At 70.8% G+C, this 27,980-nt stretch overlaps 3 protein-coding genes across 6 annotated transcripts; 1 reads left to right on the forward strand and 2 right to left on the reverse strand.

Moving 5' to 3' along the window:
- Positions 1–57: 57 nt before the first annotated feature.
- SLC4A2 (solute carrier family 4 member 2) lies at positions 58–16,626 on the reverse strand. 3 transcript variants are annotated; one of them, XM_030264087.4, is made up of 24 exons: positions 16,391–16,626; positions 15,644–15,698; positions 10,967–11,110; positions 8,095–8,266; positions 7,735–7,970; positions 7,465–7,589; positions 7,082–7,305; positions 5,843–5,979; positions 5,590–5,770; positions 5,369–5,504; positions 5,048–5,231; positions 4,855–4,969; positions 4,588–4,772; positions 4,100–4,313; positions 3,792–4,013; positions 3,536–3,684; positions 3,164–3,358; positions 2,845–3,087; positions 2,628–2,717; positions 2,204–2,370; positions 1,868–2,121; positions 1,432–1,601; positions 1,055–1,228; positions 58–333 (listed from the first exon to the last, which is right to left on the reverse strand). In XM_030264087.4, the coding sequence occupies exons 3-24, from the start codon at positions 11,024–11,026 to the stop codon at positions 253–255; spliced, it is 3,714 nt and encodes a 1,237-aa protein (XP_030119947.4). In that variant the 5' UTR covers positions 11,027–11,110; positions 15,644–15,698; positions 16,391–16,626; the 3' UTR covers positions 58–252. The 3 variants fall into 3 exon arrangements, with proteins under 3 accessions (XP_030119947.4, XP_072781317.1, XP_030119946.4); XM_072925216.1 differs by lacking the exons at positions 10,967–11,110; positions 15,644–15,698; positions 16,391–16,626 and adding an exon at positions 10,472–10,792; XM_030264086.4 differs by lacking the exons at positions 10,967–11,110; positions 15,644–15,698; positions 16,391–16,626 and adding an exon at positions 9,286–9,404.
- A 54-nt stretch (positions 16,627–16,680) lies between these two features.
- Positions 16,681–20,110, forward strand: CDK5 (cyclin dependent kinase 5). The gene is made up of 12 exons (XM_030264094.4): positions 16,681–16,839; positions 16,951–17,039; positions 17,138–17,205; positions 17,320–17,380; positions 17,506–17,562; positions 17,657–17,752; positions 18,419–18,493; positions 18,612–18,708; positions 18,794–18,863; positions 19,184–19,244; positions 19,321–19,401; positions 19,641–20,110. Exons 1-12 carry the CDS (start codon positions 16,803–16,805, stop codon positions 19,725–19,727), a joined length of 879 nt encoding a protein of 292 aa, XP_030119954.1. The 5' UTR covers positions 16,681–16,802; the 3' UTR covers positions 19,728–20,110.
- Positions 20,111–20,273: 163 nt separating this feature from the next.
- On the reverse strand, positions 20,274–27,967 carry ASIC3 (acid sensing ion channel subunit 3). 2 transcript variants are annotated; one of them, XM_030264093.4, is made up of 11 exons: positions 26,928–27,966; positions 24,456–24,606; positions 24,101–24,228; positions 23,017–23,167; positions 22,893–22,949; positions 22,311–22,464; positions 21,500–21,591; positions 21,349–21,428; positions 21,209–21,280; positions 21,062–21,108; positions 20,274–20,592 (listed from the first exon to the last, which is right to left on the reverse strand). In XM_030264093.4, exons 1-11 carry the CDS (start codon positions 27,480–27,482, stop codon positions 20,514–20,516), a joined length of 1,566 nt encoding a protein of 521 aa, XP_030119953.2. In that variant the 5' UTR covers positions 27,483–27,966; the 3' UTR covers positions 20,274–20,513. The 2 variants fall into 2 exon arrangements, with proteins under 2 accessions (XP_030119953.2, XP_030119952.2); XM_030264092.4 differs by lacking the exon at positions 21,062–21,108 and having other exon boundaries at positions 26,928–27,967.
- Positions 27,968–27,980: the final 13 nt, after the last annotated feature.

Consider the following 27,980-nt stretch of genomic DNA (forward strand, 5'->3'; position numbering starts at 1 on the left):
GTCCGAGATGACCCTGTCCCGAGGGGCTCTGTCCAGGGTGACCCTGTCCGAGGTGATCCTGTCCCGGGGGGCTCTGTCCCGGGGGGCTCTGTCCCGGGGGGCTCGCAGCAGCTGTCCGAGGGGCTGTACCGCGGGGCTGAGCCTGGGGCCGGTGTCCCTTTGGCAGTGCCCTCCGAGGGCCCGGCGAGCGCAGGGCCCCGTCCCCGCGGGGGTCCCGCCGTGCCCACCGCCAGCCGTGAGCCGCTGGCGCCGTCACACCGGCATCGGCATCTCGTTGTACTCGTCCACACCTTCCCGCTCGTCCAGGATGGGCTCGGCCTCGGCTGCGTCCAGCTGCGGGACACGGCGGCTGAGGGCGGCGAGGGACCCCCGGGAGCCCCCCGGCCCCGGGAACCCACCGACCCCCGGTCCTGGGAGCCCCCCGGCCCCGGGAACCCACCGACCCCGGGAGCCCCCTGGTCCCGGGAACCCACTGACCCCCGGTCCCGGGAACCCACCGTCCCCGGGAGCCCCCCGGCCCCGGGAGCCCCCCGGCCCCGGGAACCCCCAGCCCCGGGAACCCACCGACCCCGGGAACCCTCAGCCCCGGGAACCCCCAGCCCCGGGAACCCACCGACCCCCGGTCCTGCGAGCCCCCCGGCCCCGGGAACCCACCGACCCCGGGAACCCCCAGCCCCGGGAACCCACCGACCCCGGGAACCCCCAGCCCCGGGAACCCACCATCCCCGGGAACCCCCAGCCCCGGGAACCCATCGACCCCCGGTCCTGCAAGCCCCCCGGCCCCGGGAACCCACCGACCCCGGGAACCCCCAGCCCCGGGAACCCACCGCCACCGGGAGCCCCCCAGCCCCGGGAACCCTCAGCCCCGGGAACCCACCGACCCCGGGAACCCACCGACCCCCGGCCCCGGGAACCCATCGACCCCCGGTCCTGCAAGCCCCCCGGCCCCGGGAGCCCACCGTCCCCGGGAACCCCCAGCCCCGGGAACCCCCCGGCCCCGGGAACCCACCGCCACCGCCTCCCCGTGGGGACAAGCGAGGACGAAGGCACTTACACACTTCATTTCCCGGTCGGTGAAGATGCGGCTGAGCAGGCACATGCGGAGCGGCACCGTGAGGATGAGGATGAAGGGGAAGGCCAGGGAGGCCACAGTGGACATGACGGCCCAGAGCACGGCCAGGCAGGCCAGCTGCAGCGCGGTGAACAGGTGCATGCGCAGCGTGCGCACCTGGGCACAGACGGGTGTCAGGGCCGGGTCCGTGTCCCCCTCCCACCGCGGGCACAGCTCGGCCCAGGGCACCCCCAGAGTCCCCGGTGTGCCCCCTCTGCCCCCTAAACAGGGGGGCAGACACCGCAGTGCCCCCACGCAAGGGAGTGCAGCCTGCCTGCTGTCCCAGACAAGGGTCCTGCCTCCCCAGGCCCCCTCCCCACCTTTTTGACGTAGGTGACATCAGGGTGGTGCTTGGGGGGCATCAGCAGCAGCTGCAGGCGCTCATAGAACTGGATGCCATTGAGGGAGGTGACGCCCATGTAGAGGAAGATGCCGAAGAGCACGGCCAGCGGGATCTGCCGCAGCAGGTCCCCGATGACGATGGACAGCCCTGGGCCGGAGCAGCGTCAGCCTGGGGAGGGGGCTCAGCACAGCCCTCCAGCCCCACTTCCTCCTGCCCACTTAACCCCCTCGCACGGGGAGGGTCCCGCATCCCCGTGTCCACTGCGGACATGACGGCCACACCAATTTGGCGGGAGCTCAGGGCGCCCCAGCTCCATTCCCCACACTGCCCCCTCCCCACCGCAGCCCCCATGGCTCCCCAGCCCCCCTCCCCACTGCGCTGCAGTGCCCCCAGGACCCGAGGGCCGGACCTACCCACAAGCACGGCCACCAGCAGCCCGGTGACCCGCTGCTCCTTCACCTCCTGGATCTTGGGCTTGTCCCCAGGTGCCACGGCCTTGCTCATGACCGTGAGGGCGTTGGCGTGGGTGACAGAGCGCACGGTGGCTGCGGCGAGCCAGGGCAACCCAAAGAGCGCGAAGAAGCCACCCATGGCCACGATGAGCAGGAGGTCGAGGTGGAACCCGGAGCCCTTCTGCAGCATCCGCTCCTTCTTGCTGATGATCAGCCTGGGAACCAGGGCAGGCAGCTGGCACGGCGCGGGCTCCCCCTTGGCCACCCATGCCCCCTGCTCACCCCCACTGCACTCACGTGGTGATCTGGGTCTCCATGAAGATGAGGATGAAGACGAGGATGGCGGGGAGGCCGCTGGCCACCATCATCCACACGGGGAAGGCACTCTGCACACCCAGGGGGTTGATCACCCAGCCCCGCTTGTCCGGGGCTGTCACCGAGAACCCACTGGGCACACTCAGCTTCTGCAGGGGGAGGTGGAGACAAATGCTGAGAGGGGCTGTGCCCCATAGAGTGAGGGGGCCATGGAGGCACCGGGACCCCCAGAAGCCAGACTCAGAGGGAGAGGGAAGGTCAGGTGCTGGCACTGAGCAGGTGCAGCCATGCTGGGGACAGACAGAGCGGCTGACCCACAGCCAGGACAGTGGGACAGGGCACAGGGGTCCCTAGGAGGGTGTGAGGTTAGGAATCCTGCCCAGGCAGTGGGCGGGAGGCTGCTCACCTGTGTGTAGGTGTCCTGGATGCTGTAGTCCACCAGCACCATCACCAGGATGGCGATGGGCACCCCGAAGTCCCCGATGAGCCTCCGGATCTGGGGGAACACCAGTGCCAGCCTGGCCACAGCCCTCCTGGCTCACCCCAGACCCCTGGGCTCGTCCCGGCCCCACAGCCCTCCTGGCTCACCCCAGCCCCACGGCCGCACGGCCGTCCCCACGCACCCGTCCGGGGAAGAAGCGGCTGTTCTTGAACTTGCGCAGGAAGAAGGCGATGAAGAAGGTGCCGGCCATGAGCACAAGGGAGAGCAGCGCCGTGTTGGGCTGCCCCGTGACCTTGGCGACACCGCGGGCAGCCGGGCTGGTGGCCAGGGCCGTGGTGTTGGCCTCGGCCACAGTGCCATTGCCCCAGGCCTCGGCCGAGCTGTTGGCGCTCAGGCAGCCGTGCAGCGGGTGCTCTTGGAAGATCTGCAGCAGGAGGATGGGACGTTCAGCCCCATCCTGCCTGGCCCTGAGGCAGCCCCCTGGCTCACCCATGGCTCACCTTGGCCAGCTTGGAAAAGGTCTCATAGATGAAGATGAGGGAGATGAGAAAGGCAAAGATCTCCTGGGTGAAGCGGGAGACGAAACGCACCAGGAAGCTGCCCTCAAAGGCCACCATGACCAGCACGATGAGGATGAGCCAAAAGCCGATCCAGACGCGCCCCACCAGGTACTCCAGCTCATTGGACATGCAGAACTGCCCAGCCGTGAGACAGATGGATGGACAGACAGGTGTCAGGACGGTCACAGGGCTGGGCAGAGCCCCGGGCAGTGGGGCAGAGCCTGGCAGGAGGGCTGCAGGGATGCCTGCCCAGGGCAGTGGGGCTGGGCAGGGCTGTCTCCCCAGCCCCCAGGGCAGACCCCAGCACCTCACCGTGAAGAAGGCTTCCTCAAAGACCAGCAGCGGCCCCGAGAAGCCGATGACGAGCAGGGGCTGAGCACCCAGCAGGCAGAAGAGGACGCCCTGCAGCGACGTGGAGATGATCAGCTCCGACACCCCGATCAGGTCCTGCGTCTTCTCCCCTGCAGCAGCACAGGCTCAGGCACGCCATCGCCGTCGGGATGGGCACACAGAGCGGGCAGCAGCGCCTGCAGCCCCTGCAGAGGCACCGCCCGGCAGCTCCGCTCACCCAGCAGCCCCCCGAAGGTGATGGCAGGCGACAGCGCAGCGAAGTAGATGAAGATGACGGCAGCAATGCACTGGGGGTCCAGCGCATCACGGAAGTCGCTCAGGTACTGGGGGTACCTCCGCCGCACGTCCCGGATCAGCCCCCCAAAGGGGCGCCCCGTGCGCCTCAGGGGGTCGTCGTCCTCCTCGGCCTCGTCCTCCACCACCTTCAGCTTCAGCAGAGCTGGGGGCGAGCGGATGCACAGACAGAGACAGTGAGACCCCAACAGCTGGGACACCCCAAACCACGCCCTGGCCCCAGCCCAGCACCTTTCTCCTCAGGGGACTTGGGCTCCAGCAGCAGCCTCCGCTCCTGCTCCATCCTCTTCTTCAGCATCTCGCGCTGGAAGTGGGCGACGCTGCGCAGCAGCTCCTCACCCTGCACCTCGGACGGCGGCAGCACCACGCTGCAGTCCAGGAACTCATTGATGGCATTCAGAAGGTCGTGGCGGTCGTCAGCCAGGTAGGCAGCCTCGTGGAATTGCTGGGGGGCCATGGCAGGGTCAGTGCCCACAGCACGGCTCCGTGGCTCCTGAGAGCCCGGTACCGCGCAGCCCCGAGCCCACGGCCGCAGGGTGGCCCTGGTCCCGGCACGGCCCTGAGCCCCCAGCCCTGGCACAAACCCCTGAGCTCTGCCCAGCACAGGCTCCAGCTCCTGCCCCAGTAGCGCCCTGAACCCCACCCTGGTACAGCCCCACACCCCTCGGCCTGGCACAGCCGGACCCCGCCCGGCAGGACCCCCGTGCCCAGGGCAGCACCTTGTCGGACATGAGGGTGGAGATGGAGCGCCCGATCTCGTGATAGTCCATGTGGGTGCTGCTGGGGCCCAGCAGCACGAAGAGGAAGCGCACAGGCACCGGCACCTCCAGCACCGCGTCCAGCTCCACCGCCTCCTGCAGCCGCACAAAGGCCATGGTGGGCTGGTCCAGGAACTCCACACAGCCTGGGGGGCACAGGGGGCACAGGGGTCACCAGGGTGCCCGGTGTGAGGTGCCCACGCCCCTGGCCCGCCCACCCCTCCATACCCACGAGCACCACTGTGGCCTCAGCATTGTCCGGGATCTTCTCCAGCAGCTTCAGCTCGTGCTTTGACTTGGAGCGAGTGATGCCGGCTGGGGGTGTGGGAGTGAGGACCTCCCTCTGTGGGGACAGAGTGGGGGACTGGGGTCAGGGCCCTTCCCCAGGGCCCGGGCAGGGCTGGGGGGCCGCAGCACCCACCTCCCGCTCCACGTCGATGCGCGTGTCGTGCTCGCCGGCGTGGCCAGCTATGAGGGGCTCGGTGACGGCCGGCTCGCTGCCCTCAGCCACGTGGTTGGTGCTGTGGTGGTGCACCAGCAGGGAGCCCAGGCTGCCCGCCGAGATGTTCCGCGGGAAGGAGAACTCCTTCTCGTCACTCGGGTGGCTGCGGGACAGGGCCGGGGCTGTCCGTGGTGGCCCGGTGGCACAGCCAGCGCCAGGATCCCGGGGACAGCATCAGCCCCACGGCTCAGGGAGCACAGCCCGGGGGCAGGGGGCTGTGTTCGTGCCCCCCATGCCCACCTGTGCTTGAGCAGCAGCGCCCGCAGCACGTTGGCACGGTCCTCAGCCCGGATCTGGTCCGTGATGACCATCTGCTCCACCACCTGGTGAGCCACCCCCGGCAGCGTCTTCTGGTCCAGGTCCAGGAGCACGGCCCCTGGACAATGGAGGGGGCGCTGAGGCCAGCGGGGACAGGACCCCACCTCACCATGAGCCCCACAGGGCAGTCCCTGCCTCCCTACCATGGGCCAAGGTCTTGCGGAGCTCCAGGAGGCTGCGGAAGGAGAGGGAGGCCACATGTGGCTTGCCCCAGCGGTCCGTCTCCTCCTCCACGTCCTCCTCAAACTTGATCCAGCGCGCCGTCTCCTTCCACTGCAGCTCCTGGTTCTTGTCCACCACCAGCTCGTTCAGCTCCACAAACACCTGCAGCACAGCCGGGTCAGTGCCGGGACCCCGGGGACCCTCCCTGCCCGTCCCCTGCCCGGGACCCCGCACCTCGTGGGGCTGCCGGTCCTGCTTGCGCTGCCGCGTGCTGGGCTCCTTGTGGTCCTTGCTGACGTGCACCATCTGTGCCTTGGCGCTCTTCCGCACCAGGTGCCGGCGTACGCCCGGCACGTCCTCAAAGCGGTGACCTGAGGGGGGTCAGCGATGGTGGGGCGGCCGTCTGTGGGGCCCTGCATCTGAGACCCCTGCATGGGGGACACCAAGCCCTGCACGGGCGGCCGTGGAGCTGTGGGGTGTCCTGCCAGGGAGAGCTCGGGGCAGAGGGATCATCCCACTGCTGGGGGCAAGCCCGCAGCTTTGGGGGTCACTTGGTCACCACCAGCAGTGGCACCAATCCAGGTGGCTCCTGGCACCGGGGCCACCTGCTCCCTGTGTGCCAAGGCCTACCCACGGCTACTGGCACATGGGCTCTGCCCTGGCTGCGCTCCCGTGGGAGCTCCACGGCAAAAGCACCGCCCGCCGCCCGGAGAGTCCTGGGCTGTGAATCCCTGGGGCTGCTGAGTGCCCAGGGGAGCCACCACCACTGCTACTTCTGTCACTGGCTCCAGCTGCCCCGGGCCCAGCTCCTGGCCACGTTCCACAGGGACTCGGCCCAGCCCCGGCACCGGGATGGGTCCCCTGTGGTTGTGGCTGGCACTGGGAGCAGGGTCAGTGCCTGCACCCAGCCCAGCTTGGCTGCAGCCACGAGGCGACCTGGCACTGCCAGCCCCACTGTCCCATACCCACCACCCCCATCAGTGCCAGCTCCACCACCCCCAGCCCCAGTGGGGCACTGCCAGCCCCACTGTCCCAAACCCACCACGTCCATCAGTGCCAGCTCCACCACCCCCAGCCCCGCCCCACCGGCACTGCCAGCCCCACTGTCCCAAACCCACCATGTCCATCAGTGCCAGCTCCACCACCCCCAGCCCCCCTGCACCGGCACTGCCAGCCCCACTGTCCCAAAACCACCACGTCCATCAGTGCCAGCTCCACCACCTCCACCCCCAGCCCCACCGGCACTGCCAGCCCCACTGTCCCAAACCCACCACGTCCATCAGTGCCAGCTCCACCACCCCCAGCCCCGCCCCACCGGCACTGCCAGCCCCACTGTCCCAAACCCACCATGTCCATCAGTGCCAGCTCCACTGCCCCCAGCCCCAGTGGGGCACTGCCAGCCCCACTGTCCCAGCCCACCCGCCCGACCCAGCCCGGCCACGGGCACAGCCCGGCTGCGCAGCCCTCACTCACTCTTCATGTAGTCCAGGTCAGCCGAGGCCAGCGTCTGCGCCTCCGACTCGTCCGTCGGCATCCTCTGGTAGCGGTCCTGTTCGGCAGCCGTCATGCTGCCGATGCAGCGCCGCTCGTGCAGGTTGTAGCTGCGGTGCCCCGGCTGCGACTTCGGCGCAGGGCGGCCCGGGGACCCAGCCTCGGCGGCTGCCCCGTCCCCCAGAGCCCCCTGCTCTGCATCAGGGCTGCAAGGCAGGAGCGCAGCTCAGCGCTGAGCCCCGCTCCGCGCCCCAGTCCTGCCCCGGGGCGCTGGAAGGGGCTGTCCAGCCCCCAGCCCTGCCATGGGGCGGCCAGAGGATGCTGCCCACTGCCCATGAGCCCAGCAGTGCCCAGCCCCAGCTCACCTGCTGGCCTGGGCTTCCTTCGGGGCCGTGCCCCCTCGGGGTGCCGGCGGGGAGCCGGGCAGTGCCGCGGGGGCCGCCGGCTCCTCTGCCTGGTGCTCGGTCACCTCATCCTCCTGCAAGAAGAACTGGGGGGACAGCGGGTGAGCCGGCTGCTGGGCAGCGTGTCCCCTGCCATGGCAGCACCAGCCCCAGCTCCTCTGGTGCCCCAGCTGTGCCCAGACACGCTGAGCCGGGGGGCACAGCGCTGCCCCAGCCCTGCCCTGCCCTCACCTGCACTGCCTCGGCTGGCCCGGGCTGCCGCAGCTCCTCCGCCGACCGCTCCGTCTCCGTGTCACACGCCTCATCCTCATCCTCTTCAGCCTCCTCGATGGTGGGGGTCTCTCCGGGGACAGAGGCACGCCGGGCCTTCTTTTTGCCCTTTTTCGGGATCCCCTTTTTGCGGCGGGCGTCAGAGGGCAGGTGCGTGGAGAGTGGGTGGTGGATGTGGTGGGACGACTGGCGGTGGTCTGGGGGGACCGGGAGTTGGTGTTGTGTTCCCTGCTCGTTTCCCGACAGTTCCCTACTCCCTGCTTGCCCCCTGTGCGCTCCCTGCCCGTCCCCTGCTCCGTGCCCGCCCTTGGCCCCGCTCACACTCGAAGTCCTCCTCGCCGTAGCTGCGCCCGGCCTCCTCAGCGTTGCGCGGGTGAGCGTCGTTCAGGATCTCCTCGAAGCGCTCCACGCCCAGGGCCTTGTTCAGGTCCTTCTCCTCCTCCTCCTCCTCCCCGAAGGCAGGTGAGCCGGCGCCCAGCGCCTCCTGCTCGGGCTGCGGGCGGCAGCAGGGATGAGCGGGCACACAGCAGCGCTGGCACCGCCGCCCAGCGCGCCCCGGTCCCACAGCCCGGCGAGACGGGAGCCCTGGGCAGGGCTGTTTGAGCCCCGAAGGCACCCAGGGGCTGTGCAGCCTGCCCTGGGCTGGCACCCCTGCCCTGGGCTGGCACCCCTGCCCTGGGCTGGGCACCCCCTGCCCTGGGCTGTGCACCCCATGCCCTGGGCTGGGCACCTCCTGCCCTGGGCTGGCACCCCTGCCCTGGGCTGTGCACCCCTGCCCTGGGCTGTGCACCCCTGCCCTGGGCTGGGCACCCTTGCTCTGGGCTGGGCACCCCCTGCCCTGGGCTGGGCACCCCCTGCCCTGGGCTGGGCACCCTTGCTCTGGGCTGGGCACCCCCTGCCCTGGGCTGTACACCCCTGCCCTGGGCTGTGCACCCCTGCCCTGGGTTGTGCAGCTTGCCCTGGGCTGGCACCCCTGCCCTTGGCTGGCACCCCCTGCCCTGGGCTGGCACCCCCTGCATCTTTCCAGCCTCAGCACCCCCGGGCTCAGCACCGTGCGCCGGTGTCACCCCCATCCCATGTGCCACAGCACCCCAGCCCCAGGCCCTGGGCTGTGCCCCCGCGTGTCCCGTGCCCTGCTCTCCTCCAAACCGGGGCCCAGCACCCCCGGTGCGGTGCCCTGGTGCCCCCCGCCCCCCCGTGCTGTCCCACCCCTGCGCCCGCAGAGCCCCCGCTCCGTGCCCCCCGCCCGGGGCGGGTGCCGGGGGTCCCGGGGGGAGGGGCTGCGGGGCAGGGGCGGGGCTGGGGGCGGGAGGGGATGCGGGGCTGGGGGCGCAGAGGGATGTGGGGGGTGCGGGGGGGTTGTGGGGGTGACGCGGGGCCGGGGATGGAGGGGGGTGCGGGGACACGGGGGATGCGGAGCTGGGGGGGCACGAAGGATGCGGGGCTGGCGGCTGCGGGGGAGCGCGGGAGGGGCTGCGGGGGCTGCGGGGGCGCGTCCCCGGCCGGTCCTACCTGAGTCATGGCGGAGCCGCTCCCTCCGCAGCTCCCGCAGCGCTTTATCGGAGCGGCGGGACCGGCCGGGGATGGGGCCGGGGGGACAGCGAGGGGGGGCCCGGGGGAGGGAACCGGGGGGGCGGCGGCTCCGTCCCGGCCTTGCCAAATATTGACGGAGCCGCCTCGCGCCCGTCTCAAGGTGACGGCGAACGCAGAGGGCACCGGCGGCACCGCGGCACCGGCGGCGGCCCCGGAGCGACCGGCCCCAGCCCCCCCCGGAATGCACCGACTCGCCCCGGGATGCACCGGGCCCACTCGGGATGCACCGGGCCCACTCGGGATGCGCCGGTCCCCGCCAGCTCCGGCCCCGCGGGACGCACCAGCAGCCCGGGACGCGCAGCCCCTCCCGCCGAGCCCCGCACAACCGGCTGCCCCTGGACTGCGGCGACCCCACGGCCGCGCTCCCGTCCCCCGGGGCTGCACCGACCCCCTGAAATCCCCTCCCGGGGTTGCAGCCCTCGGCCCCCGCGGGGGCTGCACAGCCGAGCCCCCCGCCACGGCCCCAGCCAGTGAACCTGGGACCCCCAGAGTGGGGGGGCAAGGGGGTTCAGCGGCACCTCAGGCACCAGGATCTGCTGCAGGGACAGCCCTGGGCAGCGGTGGGGGAGCTCCCAGCACCCCGAGCAGGCACCCTAGAAGCACTTGTGGGTCCCGGGCTGTGCTATGGCCACCCCACATGCACCCCAGCCCAGCTATCAGGTGTGGGCACAGGTGCCCCATACCCGTCCCCACTGCACGGTGGCCCCTGGGCACCCCAGGGGGGTTATCTGGAAAGTGATGCAGGGGGTGACCCAGGTGATGGCCCACGCCACCCATCACACCCGCCACCTTGGCACACAGAGGCTGCCACGTGATGGCAGCGCTGGCATCAGACCACGTCCTGCACCTGCATGCCCCACTCCTGCCACATCCCTTCCACCATCCCCGTCACCCCTTTGATTCCCCAGACCCCCCCAAGCCCCTTTGGCCTTGGCCCCACGGCCCCAAACCTGCCGGGCTCCATCCTACACCCCAGCAGCACCCACCACGCGCCCTTGTCTGGCACCTGGCGTCACCGTGGCACAGGTGGGCACGGTGCCCTGGGTTGGCCCTGGGTGCCACCGTGCTCAGAGAGCCCCGACAGCCCCCCTGGGCCGCGGCTTACCCGGGAGCCCCGGAGGAACTCCATTAGGATGGGGCCGGTCCCGTTCCCGATCACGTGCGTGCGACCGGGGCTCGCCAACAGCACCGGGCGGCCGCGGCGTGACACGGGGCTCAATCATTAACCCGGCCCGGGAACCGTCGCCAGAGCAGCGCTGGCACTGCGGGCACCGCCGCGGCCGTGCCACCGGCGGCACTGGCACCGTGCCGGCCCCGCGGGCACCCGGCACCCCGGCACGGCTGGCCCGGCCCGCCCCGGGGGGCTGAGCAGTGGGGCCGGTGCCACACAGCACTGGCAGCACCCCAGAACCCTGCCCCACACCCGAGCGAGGGGGTAGGTAGGTGCAGGGCACTGCCAGCGCCCCACAGCCCAGCGATCGCGCATCCCCGGGCGCGCCGCGGCAGCAGGGGCTGTGCCGCCACACCCGCACCCCTAAAGGCATCGTCAGGGGTGCAGCCCCTCACCCCCCAGCCAGGGCCCGCCCGCGGTGCCACTTACGCTCTGGCAGGCTGAGGAGACAATGTGGTGAAGCTCGGAAGACACCTGTGAGTGGGTCATGGCGCTGGCACGGCCCCCGGCACGGCCGGCTTAGCCCTTTTCCTTCTCGCGGGGGCTCAGGGGACGCTGTCGGGGCAGCATAACCTGGGGGCACAGAGGGGGATCAGGGGGTGCCCCCGAGCCGTGCCGCAGGCAGGGCCGGGGCTGCCCCTCCTCGGGCCGCGCTGGCTCCGGGCTGGTTTGTCTTGGCCACCGGCTGGAACGGGAGAGCTGCGGCCAAGACAAACGCCGGGAGGGGAGCGGAGTCGGGGCAGCGGGACCCCGGGCAGGCACCCAACCCTGCGGGGTGCGGGCAGGGCGCCAGACTCGGGGGGCACAGCAGCACCCGACCCTCCCGAAACCCCACACCCCTCCCCCGTTTGCCCAGCCCGACCCAGCTCCCACCCACGTTAGCCCCTCGCAGCTCCGGGCCCTGCGCTGACCCCGCTGGCAGCAGCCTGCGGGTTTATTGCCACGGGAGGTGGCCCACGTGACGGGGGGACCGAGGAGGTGGTGACGGATGACTGCGTCTCACATGGGTGCCATCACCGGGCTCGTCACCCTCCCCGCTGGGGTGCCAGCACCCCGGCCGTGGTGAGGCTCGGGGAGCTGCGCCTCAGTGAGTGCCGAGGCTGCGGCTCCTCGAGCCTCACCACAGCCCTGAATCCCACCTATTCCCAAAATTCGGTGCTACCCTGCTCCGGCTTCTCCCTAATCCCCGCTCCCGTCCGGGGCCGGAGCCAGCACATCCACATTCCAGCAGGCAGATTATCCGCCCTGCCACGCCGCTCTCCTGGGGCGCCCGCCAAGCCGCCGCCAGCATTCAACCCCCCCCAAATTCAGGATGGGACCCTCCCACGGGGGGGACGTGGGGCTGCGCCTCCACCTCGCTGGGTGCCGGGGCGCCGGCATGGGACGGTGTCGCCGCTGTGGGCACTAAGCAGCTTTTTGGGCTTAATCTCGTGGGCAGCTCGGGATTAGTTTGGGAACACACTGGGATTGTTCTTGGGAACGTTGTGCTTTCACCAAAACACCCAAAAAGGGGGTCCTGGCCCCCAGGTGCCACAGCAGGGAGCCAGCAGGGTAGTGCCACTGGGGACACGCGGCTCCCGGGAGCCAGGGGCATGACCCCGCTGGAAAGGATGACGGACAGCTGAGGGGGCACAGGGGGACACTTCTGCTTTCCATCGCAGTCGCTGAGTCACGGATGAGCAGTGGCCGGGAACGGCTCAGGGCTCGCGCCAGCCCTGTGGAAAGGGGCCAGAACAAGCCTTGATTGGTGCCCTGCGGCCAACCCCACTCCCAGGACGCTCTGGCACCCTGGGATAGGGGGACAGGTCCAGAGTAGACACCCCAGGACTGTCCCAGCGTAACCACATGGCTGCAGTGACACCACCTTGCCCTCGTCTCGGGCAGGAGGGTCAGGACACACAGCCAGGGCCATGGCGGTGACAGGACCGTGACGGTGTCGGTGCTGCCACCGCCAGCAGCCGCGCCCCGCGCACGGCCCCGCGGCACAATGGCCGCTTGTGCGAGGCCGGGCCGCCCCGATAAGCGGGGCAGGACCGCGACCCCGGGTGGCTGCCAGCCCTGGCCACGCTGGGAATGACCTGTCGCTGCCACGGGCGCTCAGCGCCGCTGCCACGGCCACTCCCGCGCCGCCGGAGTCACATTCCTGGGACCGGCCCTGGCCTGCCTGAGCTGCTGAGGCGATTAGAGGGCTCGGCCCTGGCCCCACACTGCCTTGGGGCTGCCCTGGAGGGCTCACGAGCTCCTGGACCCAGCCTGTGCTGGGACCCACCTCTGGCACTGCTGGCACTGCCAGCACTGGGGCAGCGGGCCGAGCATGGTGGGAAGTGGGACAATGATGCTGGCATTCACACCGGGATACATGTGTCCACACCAGGACAATTATGTCCTGGACAGCCTGTCCACACCAGGACAACCACATCTGTCCTGGGACAATCACATCCTGGGCAGCCTGTCCACACCAGGACAATCCCCTCCACACTGAGACACCCACGTCCTGGGAAGCCGAGTCACACATCCACACCAGGACAACCCCGTCCATAGCACAGAGCCAAAACCCCATGGGAAGAGACAGGACTGGGACTGGGGGACCCCCATGGCAGCAAACATCCTCCTGCCCACTCTCCCATGCCAGTGCCCCCACTAGCAGTAGCACCATGACTCCTGCCAGGACATCTCCTGCCACCGCCATCTGCCTGGTCACCTGGCAGATCCCTGACAGGGGCTCAGTGCACACACATGTGCCGCCCATGCTTGTGCCCACACTGGCATCAAGGCTGAAGGTGACCCCCGTAGCACGTTCCCCAGGCTTGGTGGAGACACCAGCTCCCCTTGGTGACAAGGAACAGCACACCGTGCCTGCTGTGGCCTCCCTGCTGGCAGCACCTCCAGCACGGCATGTGCCAGGCAGAAGGAATGGCTGGGGCGAGGCCAGCACAGCTCAGGCTGTGCCCATCGCCTGGGCAGACATGTCCATGGAAGAGGGAAGTCAGGAGATCCCCAGATCCCTGCACCCCGAAATGGAGGAGGCCCAGTGGGGGCCCAGCACTCTGCCCACCCCCAGAGACAGGAGAGCCCCAGCTCCCTGCAGCCCCTTGCTCTCTGCCCCATCTCACCTAGCTGCTCCTGGAAACCCCGCCAGATCCCACCCAGCAGAAGCACTTGGGATCCTGCACCCCCTCATCACCACGGGATGGAGCTGGGCCAGACACCACTGGCTCCCACCCGGCAGAGCTTCACACACAGAAACTTCAGAAACCAACACCAAAAATATTCACCTCTGCCTGCCAACACCCCTGCCCACGACCTCAAAACCACCGGAGGTGGAGATGAATCACAGCTCTGTACCCACATGGTGCCACTAGCACTGGCGTTGCCACTGTCACCGATGTGCCAGGCACCCTCCACCACCTCTCTGCTCCCTCAGAGAGGCCAGGACCCCCCCACGCAGCACCAGACCTGCAAGAGCCTCCTGCCATTGCCGTCGGTCCCCACCGCTGTCCCCGTGCCAGCCCAGGAGGGGACAGGCACAGCTGCCCCCCGCAATCCCATGGGGACACGCACCAGCAGGACAGCTCGATCCCCGCAGGATGGGATATCCTTGGGGGGTGGTCTGGCCCCAGGGACAGCCCCTCTGGCACCCGCGGCAGGGCTGGAGGATGCCCATGCACCCTGGGCTGCCGGAGCCCAGCGGGGAGGTGTCGCTCCCGCTGTGCCACCCCGGCCCCGGCACGGGCTGCGCCCCACTCACCCCATCACCCGCCGAGCCGGTCAGCCGCGGCTCCGGCGGCTCCCGCCGCTCCCACCCCCCTCCCCGGGCCGGGCTCCTGCCCGCGGGAAGGACGCGGGACCCCCGGCACGGCAGGGGCGAGGCCGGGAGGGAACCGGCCCGCGGGCAGTGGAGCTGTGCCCGGAGCTGCCGAGCGCTGCCCGCAGATTTATACCGGCCCCGGAGGAAAACAACCCGCGGGAGCAGCGGCGGGAGCGCGAGCCTTTGTTCCGCGGAGCGGCCCCGGATCCAAACAGTGACGCTCTGCCAAGTCCTTCGCCGTGGCTCCCGTGGCGACCCCGCTGCCGCCCGGGCGTCTTTGGGGACACAGGGGACACGACCCCTCCGTAAGCGCAGGGTCCCGCCTCGGGCGAGGCTTGTGCCCCCCTTGGCCCGGCGCCCCTGGAATGCCCCGGGCAGCCAGCCCGGCCCCTGCGGCCACCGCGGCCCGCCTAATGACAGGCTGCGGCTGCGGGGGCTGGAACGGGACAGCGCGGGGACACGGCTCCCACGGTCCCTCCCTTCCGCCGGCTGGCACGGCGCTCCCGGGCAGGGTGGCACCTGGGTCCCCCTCAGCCCCGCGCAGGGCACGGGGTGCCAGGAGGGTGCCCCAGCCCATCCTTGGGAGCCTGCTGGCAGCCCCATCTCCCGCAGCGCCCCTGCCCGGCCAGGACAGGTGAGAAAGCAGGTACAGACCTACCCGAGCCCCGGGAACTGCCGGAAGGGCTGCCGGCAGGGAGGCGCAGGCGCCGGTGCCAGCGGATCGTTAGAACGATCAAATCCCGGTTTTTTTGGCAACCGCTTGAAGTGGTGCAGCGACCCCGAAGGGCTCGACAGCAGGTTCCCAACTGGAGCCCTCCTCCGTGGGGGGACGGGGCAGGCACGGAGCCCTTCCCGCAGCACTGGGAGCTGCCAACAGAATTCCACCACGGAGCAGTCCCAGATCCCGTATCAAAACCAAAAGGGTCTCTGCGGCTGGGGAGAAGCAGCCACGGGCAACGCAGCCCCCAAAATCTGCTCCCACCCCAAACCTGCTGCCGCCTCCCCGGGGACGCGCTCCCGGGCCATGGGAGCCCACGCTCCGTGGGAGAGCCCCGGCTGGAGCCGTGCCCGGCGTTGCTCAACCCCGGATGGTTTCGCAAGGGGCAGTGCCCCGGCACCCGGCGGCTCTCCCCGGGCCCCCCGGACCCTCCGTGCCGGGGCAGGGCGGCTGGATGAGCCCAGACCCCTTCCTGGCCCTGTGGAGCCCTCGGAGCGCTCGGCTCCCGGGAGCGGGGGGCTGCAGGGTGCTCCGGCCCTGGGACAGGGACACCCAGCGGGTCCCCAGCCGCCTCACTCACCTGCCGAGGGCTGCCGGGCTCAGGCGCCGCGGGGCAAGCGCATGGAGCGGCCTCGCTGCAAGAGAGGGACGATGGTGGATGAAGGGTCCTGGCTCCCCCTGCCCCCGGGATCCAGCGTCACCCCGAGAGCAGCTCCGGGGGCACCTGGGACCGCCCGGCGCGGAGCTCCGGTGGCGGCGGAGAGCGGCCGAGCTTCAACGTCCCTGGCAGCATCGCTGCCGGCCGGGAGGGGTCCCGGGTGTCCGGGAGGGGTCCCGGGGTGGCGCTGGGGGATGCCCGGGCTGGGCATTGCTCCACCTGGAGCAGAAGGAGCCAAGGCACCCGGAGCATGTGCCGGGAGAACCGGAGTCTCGGGGCACGGCACAGCCGCCCTGAACCCCCCCAGCGCGGCAGGGGCCCCGGGGAGGAACTGGGAGAAGCAGAGCCGCGGCCGCGCCGGGACCCGGGGTTGCCAGGGCGGGGCAGGACGGGACCGGGACCGGGACCGGGACCGGGACCGGGACCGGGACCGGAGCTGCCGCGGGCGGGCGGGAGAGGCGGGAGAGGAGGCAGTGGAATGGAGGGGGCTCGGTGAGAGAAGCGTGCGGGGAGCGGGGACAGCACCTACTGGGACGGGCGGCACCGGGAGGATAGGGACACTGGGACGGGACCAGGAACGGGACCGGGACCGGGACCGGACCAGCCGTGCTGCGCCCCGCCAGCCTCACCGCCTCCGTTCACGATCCCGGTGCCGGTGCCGCTGCTTACCGAACGGTCCAGCCGCGCCGGGCGGGTCTGCGCGTTCCCGCGGGGCGGAACGGCGGGAGCGCGCCGGGGCGGGGCGGCACCGGGCGGGTCCGCACCGCTTCCGGCACCGACCCAGCGGGCGCGGAGACCGTCCCCGCAGGGATCCCCACCGGGAGCCCGCGCAGCGGCGCTGTCCCGCGGGGGCGGCGGGGGGACCGGGGATCCGGCGGGGAGGCGGGCGGGAGGAGCCGGGGCTCGAACCCGGAACCGCGGGGCGGTGGCGGGGCGGGGCGGGGCCCGGCGGAGGTGTGGCGGGGCGGGGCCGCGCGGGGCCGCCGGGAGGCGCGGCGGGGCCGCGCGGGGGCTGCCGGGAGGCGCGGCGGGGCCGGACCGGGACCGGGGCCGGTGCGGGGCCGCGGCCGATCGCGGCGCGATGCAGAAATACGAGAAGCTGGAGAAGATCGGCGAAGGTGCGGCAGGGCCGGAGCCGTACGGAGGGGCCCGGTGCTGCCGTGGGGCCCGGCGGCGGTGTCGGTACGGGTACCGGGGGCTCGGCCGTGACCCCGTTCCATCCCCCGCAGGCACCTACGGGACCGTGTTCAAGGCCAAGAACCGGGAGACGCACGAGATCGTGGCGCTGAAGCGGGTGCGGCTGGACGACGATGATGAGGTGAGGGGGGCCGGGGCTGGGATCCCCCCGGGACGCCCCCCGGGACCCTCCCCGGGAGCCCCGGGAGCCCCGGCTCCCACATCCCGCCTGTCCCGCAGGGGGTGCCCAGCTCGGCGCTGCGGGAGATCTGCCTGCTCAAGGAGCTCAAGCACAAGAACATTGTCAGGTACCGGGGGCTCCGGGCGGTCCCGGGTACCGGGGTCGCGGCTCGGGGGATGCTCCTGCCCGGTGCCCCGGGCCCGGCCGGGCGCTGCGGGGCTCAGGAACCGCTGCCCTGCAGGCTGCACGACGTTCTGCACAGCGACAAGAAGCTGACCCTGGTCTTTGAGTTCTGCGACCAGGTGAGCTCCGGGGGCACGGGGGTCCGGTGGGGTACGGGGACCCGGTGGGGCACGGGGGTCCGGGGGGCACGGGGACCCGGGGGTCTCTGAGGGTCACCGCTCCCGGCCCCCCTCGCTTCCCCCAGGACCTGAAGAAATACTTCGACAGCTGCAATGGGGATCTGGACCCCGAGATTGTCAAGGTGGGTCCGGGGGTCCCAGGAAGCCCCCGGGGCGCCGGCCCTGCCCCGCCCGGTGCCGCGGGCTGCCTGACGGAGCCCGCCCGTGCCCCCGCAGTCGTTCATGTACCAGCTGCTGAAGGGCCTCGCCTTCTGCCACAGCCGCAACGTGCTGCACCGGGACCTGAAACCCCAGAACCTGCTCATCAACCGGGTGCGGCGGCGGGAGCGCGGGGAAGGGCCGGGACCGGGCACGGAGCGGGGCTGCGCTCGGGAATGGGGCTGGCTGTGTGTCTGTCTGTGTGTGTCTGTCTGTCACAGCTGGGAGCGGGGCTGGCTGTGTGTCTGTCTGTGTGTGTGTGTCTGTCTGTCACAGCTGGGAGCGGGGCTGTGCTCAGGAATGGGGCTGGCTGTGTGTCTGTCTGTGTGTGTCTGTCTGTCACAGCTGGGAGCGGGGCTGTGCTCGGGGGTCGCATTTGGCAATGGGTCTGTCTGTCTGTCTGTCTGTCTGTCACACCTGGGAGCGGGGCTGCGCTCGGGGGTCGCATTTGGGAATGGGGGCTGTCTGTCTGTCTGTCTGTCTGTCACAGCTGGGAGCGGGCCTGTGCTCGGGAATGGGGCTGGCTGTGTGTCTGTCTGTGTGTGTCTGTCTGTCTGTCACAGCTGGGAGCGGGGCTGTGCTCGGGGGTCACATTTGGGAATGGGGGCTGCCTGCCTGTGTGTCTGTCTGTCCTGGCAGCCACACCCGGTGTCTATCCAGCCACATTTGCAGCTCCATCTCTCCCGTGTTCCCAATGATGGGAAAGGCAACCTGGCCACTGTCCCTGGGTGTGGGGGATGCAGGTGGGGCCCCCCACGCTGACCCCGTCTGTCCCCCCAGAACGGGGAGCTCAAGCTGGCGGATTTCGGGCTGGCTCGGGCCTTCGGCATCCCTGTGCGCTGCTACTCAGCCGAGGTGAGCGGGGGCTCCTGGGGCTCCTGGGGCTCTTGGAGCTCCTGGGGCCCGGGTCCCGGCCCTGCCCAGCCGGCTGGGGGTCCCCTGTCCCTGTCCCAGTGTCCCTGTCCCTCTGCAGGTGGTCACTCTGTGGTACCGGCCCCCCGACGTTCTCTTCGGTGCCAAGCTCTACTCCACCTCCATCGACATGTGGTCAGCCGGGTGCATCTTTGCGGGTATACCGGGGGGCCAGGGCAGCGGAGGGGGGCTGGGGGGCCACGGGGGCTGGGGGCCTGTGGGAACCACACCCTGTGCCCCCAGAACTGGCCAACGCGGGGCGGCCCCTCTTCCCGGGCAACGACGTGGACGACCAGCTGAAGAGGATCTTCCGATATCCTTGGGAATGGGGAGCTCAGGGAGTGGGGAACCCAAAGGAATGGGGACTTCCCCTGGGAATAGGGAATCCCCTGAAAATGGGGAGGCTGTGCATGGTGATCCCTCTGGAATGGGGGATTGGGGAAATCCTGGAATGGAGAGCCCTCGGGAATGCAGACCTCCCCTGGGAAGGGGGAGCCCTCAGGAATAGGGACCCCCTGGGCATTGGGGAGCTCTGAGAATGAGGATCCCTTGAAATGGGAACCCCCCTCGGCTGGGCAGGGGGGCAGGGGGAAGGTGCTGGGTGCCCCCGTGGTGGCCCTTGACTGTCCCCACGCTGCTGGGGACCCCCACGGAGGAGCAGTGGCCGGCCATGGCCAAGCTGCCGGACTACAAGGTGAGGGCAGGGGACGCAGGGGGTCAGAGGGAATAAGGGGGTCTGGGGGAGCTGGGGGTCACCTGTGTGTCCCCAGCCCTACCCCATGTACCCAGCTACCACTTCCCTGGTCAACGTGGTGCCCAAGCTGAACGCGACTGGCCGGGACCTGCTGCAGGTGAGACCCCACCCCTGTGCCCCCCTTCCCTGTGCCCCCCACCCCGGGGGTGTCCCCCAGCCCGCACTCCCCTGCTCCTGTCCCACCACAGTGTCCCCCACAGTGTCACCCCTGCCCGCCCCATGGCGGCTCTGGCTCCTGGGCGTGGGTGCCCTCCCCCTGCGGCCCCCTGCCCACCTGGGGGGCTGTGGGATGGGGAGGGTCTGTGCTCTCCCCCCTCAGCCCCCCGTGCCCCCCAGAACCTGCTCAAGTGCAACCCGGTGCAGCGGATCTCGGCGGAGGAGGCCCTGCAGCACCCCTACTTCACCGACTTCTGCCCCCCCTAGGCCCCCCCTGGGGGGCAGCCCCAGCCCCGCAGCCGGGTGCCAGCCCCCCGACTGCAGCCCCCCAGTATTTATTAGGACCTGCCCCGGCTGCGGGGGGCTGGCACACCCCCGGGGCTGGGGGCTCCCCCCGGGGACACGGGACTCACCGGGGGCCAGGGGACTTCCCACGGGCACGGGAGCCCGGATGTGGGGCCACAGGGCTGGTGGAGGGGCAGGACCCTCCGGGACCAGGAGCAGGGACCCCAGGGGGGAATGCACCCCCCATCCTCTCCCTCCTTCCCCCCGAGCCCTTCTCTGGGGGGGGGTCCGGGCTGTGCCCCCGCCAGGGCGCTGCTGTACGTGGGTGACGTGCGTTCGGGATCCCATAAAGAGCTTCCCCCCCCCAGCGCCGCCTCCTCCTTCCTGGGCTGTTGGGGACCCCGCTGCCATGTGACAGACCCCCCGACCCCGGCCCAGCCCTGTCACCCCCCAGTGTTGCCTTCTCGTTCCTGGAGCGCCCAGGACCCCCTCGTGCCCCCCGTCCCCCCAAGCAGCCCGAGCCGGGGCATGGGGCACCTCTTTATTTGGGGGGGCTGTGGGGCGGGGTGGCATGTCCAGCGCGGGGGGGCACAGGCAGCGCATGCAGGGACGTGGGAGCGGGGCCGGGGGCCCTCGCCCCCAGCCCCCCGACGCCCCCTCAGGGGGCGGGGGAGGCCTGGAGGCCGCCCCGCGGCCCGGGGGTGTCCCCCCAGCCCCCCGGCCGGCGGGGGGGCGGGCTGGGCTGCGCGGGGCGGCCCGGGGGGGGCCCTAGAGCCGGGTGACGAGGTAGCAGGTTCGGGGCGACGCCGAGACGGGCCGTGGGGCCGGGCACGGGGGGCCGGGCGCTCTGCAGGGGGGTGGGGGTCAGCTCCCACTGCCGCCCCCGGCCCCCGGCCCCGCCTGCTGCTGGGGGGCTCTGCCCCGCGCCCCCTCCCCCGTGCCCACTCCGCTTTGGCAGGGGTGCCACCCGGCCAGCCTGGAGCCGGGCTGGCCCCTCCCGTGTCCCCCAGCGGACCCCCCTCCTGCCCCACCGCGTCCCCGAGGGGAGGCTGAGGCCGGGGGACCCCGGCCCGGCGAGGGACCCCGGAACAAGGCGCTGTGCGGGATGATGAGGATGGGGGATGTCTGCAGGGAATGGGGGGGTCTGCAGAGAATGCAGGAGGTTCGCAGGGAATGCCGGAGTCTGCAGGGAACGGCCCCGCACCCCCGTGCTGGCCCTGGGGAGCCCCCCACGGACCCCCATCTCCCCCCGGGGAGTGACAGCCCCGCACCCCCCGTGCCAGCCCCGGGGGGCTCTGCTTGCCGCCCACATGTACCTGGGTGGGCGCGGGGCCGTGGGGCTGCCCGGGACCGCCGGGTGCTCCTGGACGGGCGCACGGAGGGACGAGAGAGCGGTGAGCGGGGGGATGATGAGGTGCGACCCCTGGGCGGGGGGCTGGGGAGTGGGGGGCGCGGGGGGTTACCAGGGTGCCGCCATCGCTCCGGGGGCTCCGCTTCTTCTCCTTGTACAGGCTGAGGAGTTTGTCCCGGAACACCTGGGGGGGGCAGGTCAGAGTCCCCAGCCCTGGGAGCCCCGGGCAGGGGGAGGCCGGGCTGCGCTCACCTCGTACAGGTAATCGAAGATCTCCAGGATGGTGAGGAGGCTGGCTCCGATGAAGAGCCCCATCTGCCCCCCGATGTCACCTGCGCGGGCGGTGACCGTCAGTGAGGGCAGAGCCCTGGTCCCCCCGGCACCCCCGGGCCCCGGCCCTCACCCAGCAGCCCTGCCACCTCGTACGCCTTCTTCTGCTCGATCATCTCGTAGTTCAGGGCCTCGAAGAAGATGTCCAGGACCAGCACATTGTCCCTGGGGGGACACGGGACACAGGGGACAAGCGTCAGCTGCAGGGGAGCTGTGCCAGGCTGTGCTGTGCCAGGCTGGGGGCTGGACTGTGCCACGGGTGCCGTGGGGCAGGGCCAAGGGGTGCTGAGGGCACAAGGCTGTGCCGGGCCGTGCTGTGCCAGGCCATGCTGAGCCATGCCGTGCTGTGCCATGTGGGTCTCTGGTTTCTGGGGCAGGTTTGCACAGGGGAGGCCATGCCGTGCCATGCTGTGCCGTGCCATGCTGCCATGCCGTGCCATGCTGCCATGCCGTGCCATGCCGTGCCATGCTGCCATGCCGTGCCATGCCGTGCCATGCTGCGCCGTGCCATGCCGTGCCATGCCGTGCCATGCCGTGTCACACCGTCATTCTGGACTGTCAGTTTGCGTGTGCTGGGGATGCCGTGCGTGGCTGTGCCGTGCTGCTGTGTCACGCTGTCATGCTGTCCCAGTTCATGTCTGCTGGGGGTGCTGGGTGGGCGCGCCGTGTCACACTGTCACTCCGGGCCGTGTCATTCATAGATGCCGGGGACATTGTGTCACACTGTGCTGGCTGGTGTCACGGGGCCGTGCCATGCCATGTCACACTGTCACACTGTGCCAGTGTCACGCAGGGGCTGTGGGGCTGTGCCGTGTCACGGTGTGAGGTGGCGGGTGACACGGCGGTGGCAGCACGGTGGCAGCGGAGGTGGCGGTGTCACTCACGCAATGTACTGCTCCGTCTTGTTGAACTTCTTGGCCAGGTACTTGGCCGAGGCCTTGCTGGGGATCTTCACCATGGAGAGCTCTTTGCCGTAGCGCACCATGGCGCAGGGCGTGCGGCACGCGCAGTACTCGCTGTCCTTCGTCACCAGGAAGTCTGGGGGGGCAGGGCTGGGACGGGGACCCCCAGGACCCCGCGGGGGAGGCGGGATGCTCCGGGGACGGGGCTGGGTGGTGCGGGTGCCACCCCGGACAAGTGTGTGGGGCAGGGGGAGGGGGCCCGGCCCTGCACATCTTGGGGACAGCAGTGACCCCCACCCCAGTGAGGGCACGGGGACAATGGAGCCACACTCACAGTGGTGGGGGCACGGGGACAATGGAGCCGCACTCACAGTGGTGGGGGCACAGGGACAATGGAGCCGCACTCACAGTGGTGGGGGCACAGGGACACCAGAGCCGCACTCACAGAAATGGGGGCACAGGGACACCGGAGCCGCACTCACAGAAATGGGGGCACGGGGAGGCTCAGGGGGTCCCGGGAGGGGCCAGGAGTGCCCGGGGGCACTGGGGGCACGGGGTACGTACCCAGCGCGGGGTCGGCGCACTCCTTGTACTGCTCCGGGGTGCAGACGTTGGCGTTGCCTGCGGAGGGGCGGCAGGGTTGGCACTGCCGCGGCTGGTGCCGGACCCCCCGGCCGCCCCCGCTCACCCGGCATGTGCACCATGCGGCAGTTGCAGTTCTCGGCCAGGTAGCGCGTCTCGCAGTCCAGGCGGCAGGCGGTCAGGCTGTAGTTGGTGAAGAAGTCGGACTCGATGGGGGTGGCCTTGCAGTCCCCCCACGGTGGGGGCAGGTACACCAGCTGCCGGGCACCCGCTAAGGAAAACACGGCGTCCTGGGGCCCCGTGCCAAGCCCGCTGTCCCCGCTGTCCTGCCCGGCCACGGCGGGGCCGTCCCGCGGGCACGGCTCCCCCCGCACAGCGCTGCGGGTCCTGCCATCCCTGAGCCCCCGTCCCGCCCCGTCCCCTCCCTTCGGGGCACGGGGATGGCTGCTGCGGCAATGGTCACCTCTGCTGCTGCCACAGCGAAGTCTGGCGGGTGGCACCGTCTGGGAGCAGGACGGGCCGGGTGGGGGGCTCAGCGCGGACCCCCGCCCTCCCTTTGTGCGGGGATCGTGCCTGGTGAAGCCCGGCACCCCCCGCCCGTGGGTGCCAGGGCCATTCCTGCTGCCGCCGTGCTCCTGCGCCCATGTGCCGGCACACGTGGTGACGCCCACCCGAGGCACCTAAATTTAGGTGTCTGGCTGCGGGGGCCGGCTGCCGCCCCCCCGGCGGCTGTTCCGCGGGAGCGGGGGTCGCTGCGGGAGCCGGGGGTCGCTGCGGGAGCCGGGGGTCGCTGCGGGAGCCGGGGGTCGCTGCCGGAGCCGGGGGTCGCTGCGGGAGCCGGGGGTCGCTGCGGGAGCCGGGGGTCGCTGCTGGAGCCGCTGCCTGCCCGGGGCTGCCTGGCCTGGCGTGGGGCTGCCCCACAGCGAGTGCTGCTCCCGGCCAGTGCAGTGGCGCGGTACCCGTGGCATGGCTGGGCAGGGGGTGTCCCCGTGGAGACGGCCGGGGTACCCGCGGCTTGGAATGTCCCCACAGGGATGTCTGTGGCAACACCGTCCCAAGCCATTTGGGGTCCATTCTGATCCCGTTGGGTCACCATCCCGAGCCCTGTGAGGGTCCATCCCAATCCCTCCAGGGGCCCATCCCGATCCCTCGGGGGTCTGTGCCCAGCCCCGGGCGCCGTGCCCGGATACCCGCTGCTGCTGGCAGGAGACGAAGGTCTGGAAGCCAGGGGCAACACCAAAGCCCAGCTGGTCAATGAAGGGCGGCTCGTCCTGGCTGTGGATCTGCACCTTCACCCCCACCTCAAACGAGGTCTCATCTGCAGAGCAGGGCAGGGGGGTCAGGTGCAGGTTAGGGGATCTCAGCCATGTCCCCCCAGATGGATACACGCTTGCCTGTGTCCCCCCAAAAGGATGGGTACTCAGGTGGTACCCAAGTGCTGTCACCCATGTCCCCCCAGAGGGGCAGGGTCTCACCCATGTCCCCCCAGACGGGCAGGGAGGGGCAGGGTCTCACCCGTGTCCCCCCAGAGGGGTGGGGTCTCACCTGTGTCCCCCCAGACGGGCAGATACTCCTCCTGCTGCACGTTGAGCATGAGCTCCAGGCCGTTGCCGGAGCCGCCCTGCAGCGTGGTCAGCACCTCGCGGCCCGGCCCCCCCGGGTTGAACGTGTAGCACTTCCCCAGGCGTGTGAAGATCTGCGGGGACACGGGGCACGCGTGGGACATGCAGGGACCGCACGTGGACATGGGGACGGGGCATTCAGTGCCGCTGTGGGGACACAGGGACACACGCACAATGGCAATGGGGATTCCAGTGGCCCACGCGAGCCAGGCCAGGATCCCGGTGCCCTGCAGGACCCAGGATGGGGTCCCAGTGCCCTGGCACAGGCTGCCAATGCCGCCAGGAGAAGGCGAGGATGGCGATGGTGCCCGGCCTGTGCTGCCGCGGCTCTGCAGAGATATTGGGTTTCGTCCCGGTTCCAGGGAACACGTGGGGACACTTGAGATGGGAGGGCAGAATCCAGAACGGTCCTGGGGACCAGGACTCCTTTGTCACAGCAGCAGAGGCCACCATGTCCCCCCCAGGACCTGAGAGCCTGTCCTGGGCCAGCCACCCCGGGGACCCACACCCCCACCAGGAACCCTGGGGTGACCTTGAGTTCCCAGGATCGGTACCCACAGCCGGGGACCCTGGGGTGGCCCTGAGCCCCCAGACCGGTCCCGTGGCCCCCAACTCCTGCCACAGTCCCGCAGCGTCACGGCCCTCTCTGCTATGGGTGTCCCCACCCGGGGGTTATGTCCCACGGGGGGGAGAGGAGGGGGCGTTGCTGTGGCAACCAGCTGCTCCCAAAGTGGGGACCCGTTGCCATGGCAATGCGGTGCCCAAGGAGGAAAGGGGGGGGCGGGTGTCATGGCAACGGCTGCCCGGCATGGGGATGCTGGGGGGGCATGGGTGGGGACAGTGATGGGGACACAGCCCCACACTGCTGGTCCTCCTGCTCTCCACACTCAGGGTCACGCAGGGACCCCTGGCCCTGCACCCTGGGGACCCCCTGTCCCCACACCCCATCCCGCCCCTCCAACTGACCTTGGGGGACGCGAGAGGAGACACAGCTCACCCCGGTGGCCCTTGGGCCCCCACCACATGTCCAGGAACCTCGGGGACACTGGGGCCCGGGCTGGGATGGGGTGCAGGGACTCGGTGCCAGCGCTCAGCACCGTGGCCTGGGGCAGAGGATCCCAAGCCAGGCCTGAGACTGGCCGAGCATGGGGATTTTGGGGGGCAGAGCCAGCACCCTGCTGCTTAATCAGGCACGTGTCACCCACCCCGAGTCCTGCCCTGGGGGCCCTCAGCCCTCCTGCCACACGTCCCGGCCCTCAAACCCAGGGGCCATCAGCACTGCCCGGCCGTGCTGTGGGGACGCTGCCAGAGCAGCTCTGCCCATGGGCAGAGAGGGAACAGAGGGGGCACGGGGGGCACAGACCTGTCAAAGGACAGCTCGTCCCTACGCTGCATGCTGAATTAATTAGTGCTCCAAGAGGACAGTAGTTGCTGGGGACAGCGATGGGGACCGGGCAGAGCTGGCGTGGCAGACGTGAGCTGCCCAGCGCCCACGCTGCTGCCTGGTGCTGCTGTGGCAGGAGGGACGTGTCTGTGCTGCCCATGCCGCCATCACTGCCTGTGCCAATGTCCCTGCCCGTCCTGCCCATGCCACCGCTCCATCCGCCCTGCCCAAGACACTGTCCCTGCCCGTCCTGTCTGTGCCACCATCCCTGCCTGTCCCACTGTCCCTGCCTGTCACATAAGTCTCATCATCCCTGCCTGTGCCACTGTCCCTGCCCTGTTTTGGGGGCCGCAGCAGAGGTGCTGGGGGCAGGAACGGGGCTATTGGAGGTAGGGGTGGAGGGTGCTGTGAGCAGTAGCAGGGGTCACAGCAGGGCTGGCACGGGGACCCCCACCCATGCCAGGCACGGAAGAGCTGCCCACGGGAGCCTCTGTGCCAAGAGTCAGGGCAGCGGCTGCTGCTGGCAGTGACCAGTGGCACCTGAGGCTGGCACAGGTGGAGGTGGTGTACAAGTGACACCCCACACAGGAGAGCACACCTGTGAACATCCTGTACCTGTGAGCACCCCATAACCCTGAGCATCCTGTACCCCTGAGCATCCTGTACCCCTAAGCATCCCGTACCCCTGAGCATCCTGTACCCCTGAGATCCTGTGCCCAGCACCACCCCTGCCCAGTGCCCGCATGCCACAGAGACCCCACCAGCACAGGGTGCCCAGCACAGCCGCGCTCCGTCCTGGGCACTGTCTGCGGCCGCCTGGCACCCCTGCAGCGCCCAGGGCGCCGCCGTGGGGCTGCTGTCCCCAGCGGGGTGGGCAGGGGCTGAGAGTGCTGCGGGGGCTGGGACGAGCGAGGGGGATCACCTGCCGGTGTCCCACCTCAGCGGGACTCCCGCGTCCCCCTGCAGCCCCGGGCCGTGGGTGGGTGCCCTCCCCGGCCCCCCGGCACTCACCACGGTGAAGTTGCGGGCGGTGCAGCCGGTGCCGCGGAAGGAGCACTGCAGCAGCATGTCAGCCAGGTCGTGGCCCGTGCGGTTGTAGAACTCGGCCATGCTGAAGGGCTTCGCCTTGAAGTTCTTGAAGTTGGCCTTGTCGCGCAGCGCGGCCAGGACGTGGGGCTCGGCCAGCTGCGGGTTGCTGATCTCGTAGCGCTCGTTGAGCAGCGCCAGCAGCTCGCCCACGTGGTACATGTCGTTGCGGGTGATTTTGGAGAAGCGGAACTCGTTGAGGTTGCAGATGGTGATGGCCGGGAAGGTGAGGTTGCGGGCAGCCACCTCGTCCAGCTTGGTGACGTGCGGGTAGGTGAGGAAGTAGGCGACGCGCTCGGCGCACACGAGCAGCAGCAGCCCCAGCGAGCCCAGGAAAAAGCCGCCCCAGAGCACGCGGCGCAGGGACACGGCCCCGTAGGCGAAGACGTGGCTGATGCCGTGCAGCGAGGAGCTGTGGGCGAACGCCCGCAGGCTCGAGAGCCCGTCGCCCTCCCCGCTGCCCTCCGAGCCCCTCCTCATGCTGCTGCCGCCGGGGCCCCGCGCTGCCCCGCAGCCTCAGCCCATCGCCGCGCCGGGCTGCGGGCGCCGCTGGCGGGGAGGGAACGGGGGAGGAGGGTGAGGGTGGGCAGGGGAGAGGAAGGCAGGAGATGGGAGGGCAGGACCGGCCGCTCCGCTGCCCCCGGTCCTTCGCGCCGCCGGTGCCGGTGCTGCCCTACCGGCGCCGCGGAGCCGCGGGCGGCGCGGCGCAGCCCCCGTCCCGGTTCCAGCCCCAGCCTCAGCCCCGGCCGCCGTTCCGATCCCGGTCCCGGTTCGAGCCTTGGTCCCGGATCCGGTCCCGATTCCAGCCTCGGTCCCGCTCCTGATGCCGGTCCCAGATCTAGTCCCAGCCCCGATCCCAGCTCCGGCTCCGGCTCCAGTTCCAGCCCCAGCCCGGTCCCGCTCCCGGCTCCGCTCCCGCGGCGCAGCCGCCGCCGGTCCCCGCCGGCCCCCGCCGCCGCCGCCCCCGCCCCTCCCGCG

This window comes from Taeniopygia guttata, chromosome 2, assembly GCF_048771995.1.
Source record: "Taeniopygia guttata chromosome 2, bTaeGut7.mat, whole genome shotgun sequence".
Taxonomy (NCBI): domain Eukaryota; kingdom Metazoa; phylum Chordata; class Aves; order Passeriformes; family Estrildidae; genus Taeniopygia; species Taeniopygia guttata.

What these genes read in the sequence shown, in the direction of transcription:
- SLC4A2 (XM_030264087.4), bottom strand. Translation starts at nt 11,026, where the DNA reads ATGACCCACTCACAGGTGTCTTCCGAGCTTCACCACATTGTCTCCTCA. An exon ending in GGCCAGCCGAGGCAGTGCAG is followed by an intron (nt 7,590 to 7,734) that starts GTGAGGGCAGGG and finishes CTGTCCCCCCAG; the next exon opens with TTCTTCTTGCAGGAGGATGA. An exon ending in AAGGAAGCCCAGGCCAGCAG is followed by an intron (nt 7,306 to 7,464) that starts GTGAGCTGGGGC and finishes CCTGCCTTGCAG; the next exon opens with CCCTGATGCAGAGCAGGGGG.
- CDK5 (XM_030264094.4), top strand. Translation starts at nt 16,803, where the DNA reads ATGCAGAAATACGAGAAGCTGGAGAAGATCGGCGAAG. An exon ending in AGAACCTGCTCATCAACCGG is followed by an intron (nt 17,753 to 18,418) that starts GTGCGGCGGCGG and finishes CTGTCCCCCCAG; the next exon opens with AACGGGGAGCTCAAGCTGGC. An exon ending in CAGCTGAAGAGGATCTTCCG is followed by an intron (nt 18,864 to 19,183) that starts ATATCCTTGGGA and finishes GACTGTCCCCAC; the next exon opens with GCTGCTGGGGACCCCCACGG.
- ASIC3 (XM_030264092.4), bottom strand. Translation starts at nt 27,482, where the DNA reads ATGAGGAGGGGCTCGGAGGGCAGCGGGGAGGGCGACGGGCTCTCGAGC. An exon ending in CCGCCCGCAACTTCACCGTG is followed by an intron (nt 24,607 to 26,927) that starts GTGAGTGCCGGG and finishes GTGTCCCCGCAG; the next exon opens with ATCTTCACACGCCTGGGGAA. An exon ending in AAGACGGAGCAGTACATTGC is followed by an intron (nt 21,592 to 22,310) that starts GTGAGTGACACC and finishes GTGTCCCCCCAG; the next exon opens with GGACAATGTGCTGGTCCTGG.